We start from the raw sequence: 12,019 nt of genomic DNA on the forward strand, positions 1-12,019 counted from the left end.
TCCCCCATCACCTCCTTTGTACATATGTAAATATTTAAAGTTTTAGCTTTTTTATTGTTAGGTGAAAATGGCACAGGAATGTGTGTAGGGGTTCACTTTAAATTCCAAACTTTCCACAATTCTAGCAGCGCATGCGTACATGTTGCTCTAGGGTTAGGGTTAGGGTTAGGGTTACGAGCATTAAAATAGAGTGCAGCTGTGCTGCAGCTTCCACATCTGCATGGCATCTGATGCTCTAATTAGAGCCTTGGTGCAAACTGCGCATGTTCCAGGACCCCGACTCATTATGCGACGCAGCTGACTCGGAGCTTTTAAATGGGCAACTTAAATTAGCAGCGTAACAATTCTGGCATACCGGTGCAGCAGCTTATAGACGGAGCTGTGCAGTTGCGCAGTATACAGAAAAGAAGCGGGGAAAAGCAGCATCTTTTTAATGCTGCTTCTTCCCGCTTGGGGCGTGCGGGCGGCGTGTTCATGGCAGCATTCAAGTAAGGGCCGTCTGAAGGCTATACCTTCATGACGTCATGAACACACCCCTTTTTGCCCGTCTGTATCCCGCCATAGAGTTGGAAGAGACCGCAAGGGCCATCCAGTCCAACCCCCTGCCATGCAGGAAATCCAGATCAAAGCATCCCCGACAGATGGCCATCCAGCCTCCATTTGAAGATCTCCAAGGAGGGAGACTCCACTACACTCCGAGGAAGTGTGTTCCACTGTCGAACAGCCCTTACTGTCAGGAAATTCCTCCTAATGTTGAGGTGGAATCTCTTTTCCTGCAGCTTGCATCCATTGCTCCAGGTCCTAGTCTCTGGAGCAGCAGAAAACAAGCTTGCTCCCTCCTCAATATGACATCCCTTCAAATATTTAAACAGAGCTATCATATCACCTCTTAACCTTCTTTTCTCCAGGCTAAACATCCCCAGCTCCCTAAGTCGTTCCTCATAGGACATGGTTTCCAGACCCTTCACCATTTTAGTCGCCCTCCTTTGGACACGCTCCAGTTTCTCAATGTCCTTTTTGAATTGTGGCGCCCAGAACTGGACACAATATTCCAGGTGGGGCCTGACCAGAGCAGAATGTAGTGGCACTATTACTTCCCTTGATCTAGACACTATACTTCTGTTGATGCAGCCTAAAATCGCATTGGCCTTGTTAGCTGCCGCATCGCACTGTTGACTCATGTTCAACTTGTGATCCACTTGGACTCCTAGATCCCTTTCACATGTTGTCTCCTTAAGCCAGGTGTCCCCCATCCTATATCTGTGCATTTCATTTTTTCGCCCTAAGTGCAGTACCTTACATTTCTCCCTGTTGAAGTTCATTCTGTTAGCTCTGGCCCAGCTTTCTAGTCTATTCAGGTCATTTTGAATTTTGATCCTGTTCTCTGGAGTATTAGCTATTCCTCCTAATTTGGTGTCATCTGCAAATTTGATAAGTATTCCCCCAATTTTTTCCTCCAAGTCCTTGATAAAGATGTTGAACAGTACTGGGCCCAGGACAGAGCCCTGTGGGACTCCACTGGTCACTTCTCTCCAGGATGAAAAGGTGCCATTGTTGAGCACCCTTTGGGTTTGTCCGGTCAACCAATTACAAATCCATGTAACAGTTGCCTTGTCTAATCCACATTTTACAAGCTTGTTTGCAAGAATGTCATGGGGAACCCTGTCAAAGGCCTTACTGAAATCAAGATATACTATATCCACAGCATTCCCTTCATCTACCAAACTAGTAATTTTATCAAAGAAAGAGATCAGATTTGTCTGGCATGATTTGTTTCTCTGAAACCCATGTTGACTTTTTGTGATTATGGAATTGCTTTCTAGATGTTCACAGACTCTCTTTTTAATGATCTGCTCCAGAATCTTTCCTGGTATCGATGTCAGACTAACTGGCCGATAATTGTTTGGATCATCTTTCTTCCCCTTTTTGTAGATGGGGACAACGTTTGCCCTCCTCCAGTCTGCTGGGACTTCTCCTGTTCTCCAGGAGTTTTCAAAGATTATTGCCAATGGCTCCGATATTACATTTGCCAGTTCTTTTAATACCCTTGGATGTAGCTCATCTGGTCCTGGAGACTTAAATTCATTTAGATTAACAAGGAATTCCTGTACTATCTCTTTACTTATTTTGTGCTGAAATTCCCCTATTCTGCCCTCTGCTCCTTTATCCTCAGGTTGAGTTCCCTTTGCCTTTTCTGAGAAGACTGAGGCAAAGAAAGTGTTGAGTAATTCTGCCTTTTCTCTGTCCTCTGTTATCATTTTGCCATCTTCTCCACACAGTGGTCCTACCGTTTCCTTCTTCTTCCTTTTGCTGCGGACATATCCATAAAAGCCCTTTTTGTTGTTCTTAACCTCTCTAGCAAACCTGAGTTCATTCTGTGCTTTAGCTTTTCTGACCTTATCTCTACACTTGCTAGCTATTTGTTTATTGTTACCAATATCACCCATTGGTAACAAAACTTTTTCATTGTTTTGATCTTTTGTGCCAGAATGAAATAAGGATTTGCATTTCTAGTGATGGGTAACATTTCTCTCCTGTCCACACTTCTCTCACTTTGTATTAGGTCTGATGGTTGGCACAGTGGCCAATTAAAAAAAAAATCAGCTACAACTAAAAAAAAAAGATAGAGATAGAGATACAACATAGATATTTCTTTCCTGCCTTTTACCAGAGCACCAGAAAGAGAAAGGAGCAGTGAAGCCTCCTACATTCTCTTTCTATTGGCCAAATTTTACCACTTGCTTGATGGTGCAAATCTCAATTACAAGAGAAAATGGAGTTTGGTGTAGATGAACTGTGGACATTTTTCATCTTGAATTTTAATCTGAGCCATAGAAGAATGTGGATATTTCATAATATTGGCTTTTCTCTTGAGAAGTGCAAGCTTCACAGCGATCCCATGGGAAAGTGTTGCCAGAAAAACACACCACAGGCTATAGTGAAAGATATTTTAAAAATAGAAGTGTACTGCAGTGCAGCAAGTATAGTGAGGGATGATGGGTGAAAAGTTATGCAGTTATTAATATACGAATTGAATGTGCTAAATTAGCATTCTTCATTGGTGTTATTCCAACAGGTTCTTTAACATCATAACATGTACCGAAAGATTTTTAAATTATTATTATTAGTGTATCAGATTCCTAAACAATAGTCCAGTACATGAATAGAGTGGAAAGGGAAGGTGGTGGGCTAAGATATGGGAGAGGAGGAAAAAAGGAAGGAAGGAAGGAAGGAAGGAAGGAAGGAAGGAAGGAAGGAAATTTTATGGAGAACATAGTATTTTTGATCTCTATGTATGATTGTGAAAGTGTGTAAGTTAAGAAAGCCGACAAGAAGAGAACCATCTAATTTAAATATGGTTCTGGGATGACTTTTGCAGATACGATGGGCTGCAAAAGGGAATAATGAATGGGTCCAGGAAAAAATCAAGCCTGACTTCTTTCTAGAAGCCAAAATGACTAAACTGAGACTGTATACATTGGATACAAAATGAGATGACAGGACTTATTAGAAAAGATAATGCTTGGTAACATGGGAGGTAGTAGGGAAAGGGGAAGACCACATTATAGGTGGATAGGCTCAATTAAGCAAGCCACAACCCTGAGTTTCCAAGACCCGAGTAGAATCGTAATAACAGTGTGCTCAAAAAAAGAGGTATCAAGCCTCCATTCAGAGATCAAATGAAGTTAATATACTCTAATATTTAATCTGGGATTCTGATCTTTTTCTCTTAGGGGCTGGTGGCTGGTCCCCATTGGATTCTAGTAGGGAACAATGGCTCCAGATTGATTTGGGAGACAGAGTGGAGATTACTGGTGTTGCTACTCAAGGAAGGTATGGAAGCTCAGATTGGACAACAAGCTACAGTCTAATGTTCAGTGATACAGGTCGCAACTGGAAGCAGTATCGAGAGGAAGACATCATCTGGGTAGGTCTGAAACTTTTAGATAAATGGCTATGATATAATCAACTACCTACAGCAAAATATACAATTCTGAATTGACCTTCTTTTCTTTTTTCCTTATCCAGAGTCATGGGGAAAGGCTGTACTATTGTAGTACAGTTACATTTTTTCTTCATGCATAGGGTACAAACAATGGCAGGATACAGTTGGAAAGCTAAATAATCCACACTGCCAGAATTTTAAACAAGCATGTTTCTAATCTTGTGGCTGTAATGGAAATATCAAAGAACTTGCACAGTATTATATACCCAAGAATAGATAGCATGTCCTGATTCTCAACATATAGGTTTGCAAATCCCATTGTATGCTTTTCTGACATTGGTAGTTGTAGAGTCCTTAATCACTGCACATTACAGACAAGCTACTATTTTGTATTTTATTTTAAAAAAATATTGTATATGCCTGATCCCCACAGACTATATTTCATTCACAAGAATCAGTCAACTTCTGTTCTATTAACTGCATGTATTAATGTTATGTAGATCATGGGTGTTATTGGTTCTACTGTTTTGCATTACCTGTAGATCAGTAGGTTTCGATAAGTGTTACTGCATCAGTTTTGAAGGATGGGAAGAGGTGTCTAGAGGTGAAAAGATGTATCATACCATGGCCATGAACATGAGCTGTGAACATGGAAATCTCTGATTCATCTGGGACATAACTGTACTCAATGGCCTTTTAAAGTGGAAACTGCCATTTTCTTAGACACAGCTGTTGACCTCTAATATGGGAATAAAAATGCTAGCATGCCTTAGTGCTCTTGTAAGGATGGCAAATTAAATGTTTAAAATGTTCAACAAGTGCTCTGTAAATGTTAAACATGTGAAATGTTGTTACTATTTCATTATCCCCAGAGGACTCACAATTTAAATATAATTTGATGCCAAACTATCTGTCCTCTCACACTTCTTCTAATAACGTAACTTAGAGTAATATGGTTAATAAAGCAGTGGGAGTTCTCTTGAGGGTCATAACTGTTAGCCAGTGTTGTGGCTTGGTTCAACCATTTCTGTATTGTTTTATTTATTCCATAGTTTATATGTCTGTCTTTATTACTGCTACTCCAAGGGTGGCTGAACAAAAAAACAGAGAGCTTAGTGTTGAAATTAAACCAATTATATAAAAACTGTAGGCAGGAAAAAAACAGAATGCCAGTGGCAAAATAACCTGAGCCAAGTTTAAAAGACAGGAGAATCTGGATAAAATGTCTTAATTTGGCACTCTGATGTTGTAAGAGTAGTCATCAGGCAACCTCTCCAAGGGAGGAATTTCAGAGCTTCAGCTAATTTAATGTACATTGGTTGCTACTGTGCTTTTGGGCCCTATTTAAAGTGTTAAAAATTTCAATTAAAGTCCTAAACGTCTTTGAACCAGACGATCTGAAAGATGGCCTGTGTGCCTATCTGAACCTACCAAAAGCCTAAGATTAGAAACAATGCAATGGAGAAACAATGCAGTTTGGCACCACTTCTTGGATCCATGCTATGGGATTTGTAGTTTATTGTGGTACCAGAGCTTTCTGACAGAGAAAGCTAAATACCTCACAAACTGCAAATGCCAGAATTCCATAGCACTGAGCCATAAGAGTTAAAGTGGTGTCAAACTGCATTATTTTTGCAGTACAGAAGCAGTCATAATAGTGGGCCTGAACATTTGCTTTCACAAAGTTAGGCAGTAGAAGAGATTGGGCATTTCCAAAGGGGGAAATGGTCCAATGTAGATTATGATTTCCATGTGCTCAGTGTTGGCTTCACATCTGTCTGTTTCTCTGCTTGGTCAGCTCTTGAAGCTAGAGATCCTCTCTCTTGCCAAGGGGTCCTTTCCTCCAGAGTTCAACCCCCCTTGATAGAGTCTTATGGCAGCCAGACAGGCATTTCTGCAGTGACTAGCCTAAGGTCATTCGGTGATCTTCATGCCTAGTTGCAAATCTGAACCCAAATCTCCCCACTCAAACCATTGCCTCACACTGGTATTTCTCAAGAGTGTCCTCAGCTCTGCTCCTAAATTAACAGATTTAGGCTTTAGGCATTTCTTGCCTCAGTCAACATTCTTGAGAGTATCTAGTTGCAATTGTAATTGCTGAAAGATGCTATAATCTTAGCAGTTTAGATGTTATCTTGTGAACAATGAAATCTCATCAGGGGAAAAAAGTAATAAAAGTGTGTGTGTGTGTGTGTGTGTGTGTGTGTGTGTGTGTATATATATAATAAGAGAGAATGAGAGAGTGAGGAAAAGGTACACCTTCAAGTGATTCTGTAACACTGTGTGATTCCTTATTTCTATTACTGTTCACCATGGGAACAGATGGCCTGCAGATAACTGCAGTTTCTGCTCATGCTGACAATGGTAAAACAAGTTTCTTATGGGGAACACAGTTATTGGTTAGTAAGGCTAGTAAAAGAGCAGAAAGTTAAACTAAACTCTGCCTCATGGCTTAGTGTCTGCCATGTTCACCCCATTTGATATAAATGTAAAAAATGTAAAAGTAGGATATAAAATAGAAAACAGCTACAGTATATTTCTCCAGATTATATTAACTACAGGAAGAAAGACAGAAAGGAGGAGGAGGAGGAAGAGGAGGGGGAGAAAAAAGAAGAGGAAGAGGTAAAAGGGCAAAAGGACACCATCACCACCAACTAAAACCATAGGAGGATTGCCCTTGGGATAACAAATTCATTTTAAAAAATGTTATGGGTCATTCCAGGGAAAGGGAAAATTGAAGATCTGTCAGTCTTCACACTTCCAGAAGATTCTTTTTGATGTTAGAGAGTGATAATTTAGACAGGAAAAAAACAACCTGAAGAGAAACTTTTCATACCTCTTTAGCAGCACTCAGTCCCAATTGAGAGCACAATAGGAGCTACTGTGAAAGTAAAGTGTAGGAGTTCCCTCCTCCGTTTCTCTTTCTTCTGATTGCCTTCCTCACACACCCCTATCTTTCTTCCACTTTCTCAAGTAGGATGAGAGCGCATAAGTGCCGATGAAGCAAGACAAGAGCCTCATACTTTATGAGAGCTTTTTTCACATATAGACAATGGCAATCTTGGGTTTGCTATGGAAAGTGCACTTGACAGGACTGGCACCCTAATCGGAGCCATATTTTGGAAACCAAAGTTCACTGCCTCTTGTTATTCATGGTTTAATTTGAGAATGTTCAACTCACAGTTAAAGTAAAGTAAAGCCTTGGGTGAAGCTTGCACATCCACGAAGCATAGTTCATAGACTGGTTGTGTAACACCCACCAAGGGTTCTGAGGAATAACAGCGTTTTACTCTATTTCCTCTGGGTGATTTATAATAGATCAGATAGTGGCTGGTGCGTGGGGATATCTATCTATTCCCGCTTATGTTTGGAGTCTGCATTTTGGATGTTGAATGTGTATTTAGGACCTGTTCCAGATGGACCTTGGCTCCGCCCCCAGTACGTAATAGGGCTTGGCTGAGGACGCAGCATCCAATCAGGCCTCACCCCAATACGTACTGGGGACGTCAAAATGGTGGCGCCCTATACACATGGGCGCCACCATTTTGACGTGATGGACACTTAGCGTGGTGCAGATGTCATGCCGCAAGTGCACCATTGGTGTCTTGTGGTGTCACAACTGCACCGCAAGAAGAACCCACTTTTTGCGGCTTCTTTTTGCTGCGTGGGGGAGCTGTGCAGTTTGTCCGCTGCGGCTCCCTCGCGCAGCAAACACGGCCGCCAGTAGAGTACCCTTTTTGGGCGCTCTGTAAAATGCCTAAGTTTCACAGGATGATGGGCTGCCCTTGCATGGGAGGAAGTATTGCAGTGGAGGCCCAAGCTCTTTTCAGAAATTGTTCTTATTTGTTAAACATGTGTTGTATATACATACCACAGAGATGTCTGAAACAGAAAAGGGTTTGCATGCAGAGTTGTATACACAAAAGCCTCTTTGTAACAGAGGTTCACATTGCATGTGCTGGGGGTAAGATGGCTATCATGGTCTCGTAACACATTGATTAAATGAATGAGAATAATCCCTGAGAAGAACTTCTGTCTGTTTGCTATGCCAAATGACAGCCACCACTGAGAATTAAACTTTCTTCATAGGATCCATCATATGTGCAGGCAGATTAATCCAACTACAGCAACAGTTGGGAAGTATTTGGTTTTTTAATTATTGTATTTTTACAGCCACAAATAGGAAGATGTATTTGTGCAATTTCCTGTCTCAAGCACCAAAATAATTTGGCTGGCTTTGCACCTTGACTTGGTATGTGGGTCTACCATTTGGTGTTCAGCCTCAGGAAGCAAAGTGTCTTTTTGCTCCTCTCTGTGTAGACTTATCTTGTCCTCTATTTCTTATCCAACGAAAGGAGAAAATCTTGGGTCATTACACTAGTGTGATGCCTGGTTACATAAATGTTTTTTATCAATACTTGCATAAGTGTCCAATACCCTCTTATGAGTATGCAAGATCTCCAGTTGCCTACTATGCAATCATACATGGGTAAAGCTCCAGCCCCTACCCCAAGACTAGAATGGCCATTGAAACATCTCCAGAATGGCTCCTAGAGTGGTTGAAAAGATACTTCACACATGCACACACGCACGTGCATGCGGGCACACACACACACACACACACACACACAAAACTATTGCTCCACCACCTCCATCTGTATTAAGTCTGCAAGTGTAGCTTTATGTTACACAAATTCTAAAACAGGATCTTGGCTGGAGTGTGACTGAATCAACAGAAATTGCTTTTCTCTATTTTCTGTAAATTTAGTATTAGGCTTATTGTTATGGGTGCACCAAATTGTAATCCTTTTTAGGATTAACAAGTGAAAGCCATGTTGAGCATTTGGAAGTTGAATTCAAATCAATCCTTGTATATTCATGCAGCCTGAATTTGTGATGTGGGTAAATTCTACAGCTGGGATGTAAGATAAAACAGATTAACCATTTAAAACCAATTTTCCAAACCTATTTGTATTGAAATAATCCGTTACAAAAGGTTGTTGTAGTTTACAGCCAACTAGGCTCATAATTATATTTTCAATGTGGATGTCAGCTATGTGTGGACTTATGGCTATTGATTGGAAGACAAAGGCACCAATTTCATTTCTTGAGTAAGCAAATGATTTTATTCTCTTAAGTTTTGAATAATTCAGAGGATATTTCACTTCCACAACACATCAGTATCTTTTTGATATCAATTTCATGGAGAAAACCTTGTACACCAATGGCTGCAATCTCCTTTTCAGAGCTGCAGATCCCTTTATATCTCATATCAACATTTTAACTTTTTAGAGTACTTTTGAGAATTTAAATACATTGTTACATGAAGAAAACCAAGGACTAATCCAGCTCTTCCTTTCTTCTTAATGGCATTTACCTGTCCGTTTAACTGTTGTCACGGTTGAGCTGCTGGTTCAGAGGCAAAGAAGGCTGGAACCAGTCCGTGCCAATCAATCCCAGAGAACTGGACTGGACATATAAATTCAATTCATGAATTGGTGCTCCATCACTTCTACTGTAGCATTCTATGTTTGTGGCAAAATTTTTAGGGACCTTTGCACAGAAATTGATATATAGTTATGAATCAGTGACTTGTGCAAAACTCTTTCTTACATGGAGGGCATTTCAGTGCAGTAGCCTTGAAACTGCTAGAGGAAATATTACACTCTTGGAGTAAATTATGCTGTGTTTCTAGTATAATGAGCTCTGTGCTGCTGCATACCAAAGTCAATTACTCATTGTACTTGCCCACAAAAATGCCATCTTCTACATTATGAGCAGCATATTTGTTTTTTGTCAAAATGCAAACCTTTCACTTCAACTAAATCGGAGACTGTTTAAATCAAGTTATAGTAATATGTGATGTTTCAGTACAGTATAACGTGGCCAGATGCAAACAGAGAAAGAATTCTTGTACATATAATTATATAAAAATAGTTTCAGTTGCCATATATCTGTCATGATAAGTTACATCTGCTGAAATTCTCTCATCTGTTCTACCTTCAAAGTTTGTCTGTTTTATGCATTGATTTTCTACCTTTCATTCCATCAAGAGTTTCATGGTAGTGTACATGGAGTTCCCAAGTCCTCTTGTATCCAGGCAGTGATCAGATCCATCTTAAACTGAGCTGTCCAAGTACAATGCCCTCATTGCAGGAATCTTCTGTGGAGGAAGATCTTTGAAGCTTCCAGATAATATAGAGGAGAGAGCTAGGAACAGAGTGTTTCAAATGAGCCTTGGACCTCTGGGGTGCTGAGGAAATCATCTTCTCTAAGGGGAAATATTTTCCCAAGTTTTGAAAAGAGTCTGTAACATTCTTAACCTAGACTAGGGAGTAGCATCTAAAGTCCTTAAAAAAATAACTAAGTTCTGGGGACTCCAGTAGTATTTACACAGATTCAACCTAGACAATGAGGAAATAGAAATACTAAAAGAATGTTCATACTTGGGATCAAATATTGATCAGAGTGGGGACTGCAATCAAGAAATCATAAGAAGACTAAGAATGGGGAGGGCAGCTATGAGAGAACTAGAAAATATCCTGAAATGTAAAGACATACAACTAAGCACAAAAGTTAGAATCATTCAAGCCATTGTATTCCCTATTGCCATGTATGGATGTGAGAGCTGGATAGTTAAGAAAGTGTATAGGAGGAGAATTAATTCATTTGAGATGTGGTGCTGGAGAAGAGTGCTGAGGTTACCATGGACAGCCAAGAAGTCAAACAAATAGGTCCTAGAGCAGATCAAACCAGCAATCTCTCTGGAAGCCAAGATGACAAGATTGAGGCTATCATACTTTGGCAACATTATGAGGAGGCATGACTCACTGGAAAAAACAATATTGCTAGGAAAGGTAGAGGTAAGCAAAAAGAGAGGAAGGGCACATGCTAGATGGATAGACTCTATTAAGGAGGCCATAGGTATGAATTTACAGGACCTAAGCAGAGCAGTGGAGCATAGGGAGTCTTGGAGATGTCTCATCTACAGGGTCACCATGGGCTGACTCAGGAGTGGATAACAACAACAACAACAACAACAACAAAATGTTTCACTCAGGGGCTGCAGCTGGTGGACCACATACAGCCCCTGAGGAATCCATTTAGGAATTTTCAAAAAAAAACCCCATCAAATACCCCTGAAGCCCACAGAATAAAAATTGAATAAAAATGTCTAAAAATGACCTAAAACATACAAACACCACCACCCCACACACAAACACACCAAAAATACCACAAAAACATGGTGGTCAGGGTACCCTTTATCCACACTCCCCCAACCCATGAAAGTTGTCTATATTTAACTCATGGGGAAATCACAGGGGAGAAATAGCCCCTTCCCTAGTGGCACAGTGGTTAAATGCCAGTGCTGCAGCCACAAGGTTGTGAGTTCGATCCCAGGGCTCAAAGGCTGATTCAGCCTTATATCCTTTTATAGGTCAGTAAAATTAGAATCTAGCATGTTGGGGCAATTGGCTTACAGATTGCAAACCTCTTAGAGAGTGCTGAGTTCACTATTAAGCAGTATAGAAATGTAAATGCTATTTCTAAATGTTATTCCCCCTCTACACTTTTCTGCCCTTGATCTAAAGTTGTAGGTCAGCTTGGGGGCCATTCAGAGGCCCTCACTGTATTCACCATATATTCAAATATCCTGAAGTGTTGTGGATGCCTGAAATGAAGCTGCTTCAGAAGGTCTTTTGCATCCACTAGGCCTAGAATTAGAAGATTTATTTCTAGCATCACATACCTCTATGGATAATAAATATAACCAGCAAAGATTAAAACTTCTAGAATTTATATTCCAGCATAATCAATTCACTCTGCATGGGAGTCCTGTGGACGTATCAAGGAGGTATTATACTTATTTGAGCAAACGAGTATTAGACTTACCCTTGTTTTTCTCCTTAGTAAATACTTTTGGAATTCTGGAATGTACAGAAAGTGATCACTTCCCTTTAATAGTATCCTTACGACCAATTCTTGAATGGGCAGCATTAACTAAAACAGAAATTTAACTGGAGAATTGCTAAGGGAGAGGAGGTTGAAGTGGTGTATTATACTGAATAGCAC

The 12,019-nt window shown here is 40.3% G+C and overlaps 1 protein-coding gene across 2 annotated transcripts in view; it reads left to right on the forward strand.

Moving 5' to 3' along the window:
* LOC149313993 (contactin-associated protein-like 5) overlaps positions 1-12,019 on the forward strand; it is a 508,214-nt gene that overhangs the window by 141,610 nt on the left and 354,585 nt on the right. For both annotated transcript variants that reach the window (XM_089520319.1, XM_089520320.1), the window contains exon 3: positions 3,735-3,928. In XM_089520319.1, the coding sequence (XP_089376445.1) occupies positions 3,735-3,928 (194 nt within the window). The remainder of the gene's footprint in view (positions 1-3,734; positions 3,929-12,019) is intronic.

Source organism: Sceloporus occidentalis, unplaced genomic scaffold, assembly GCF_023333645.1.
Source record: "Sceloporus occidentalis isolate IW3139 unplaced genomic scaffold, rSceOcc1.0.p SCAF_4, whole genome shotgun sequence".
In the NCBI taxonomy this organism is placed as follows: domain Eukaryota; kingdom Metazoa; phylum Chordata; class Lepidosauria; order Squamata; family Phrynosomatidae; genus Sceloporus; species Sceloporus occidentalis.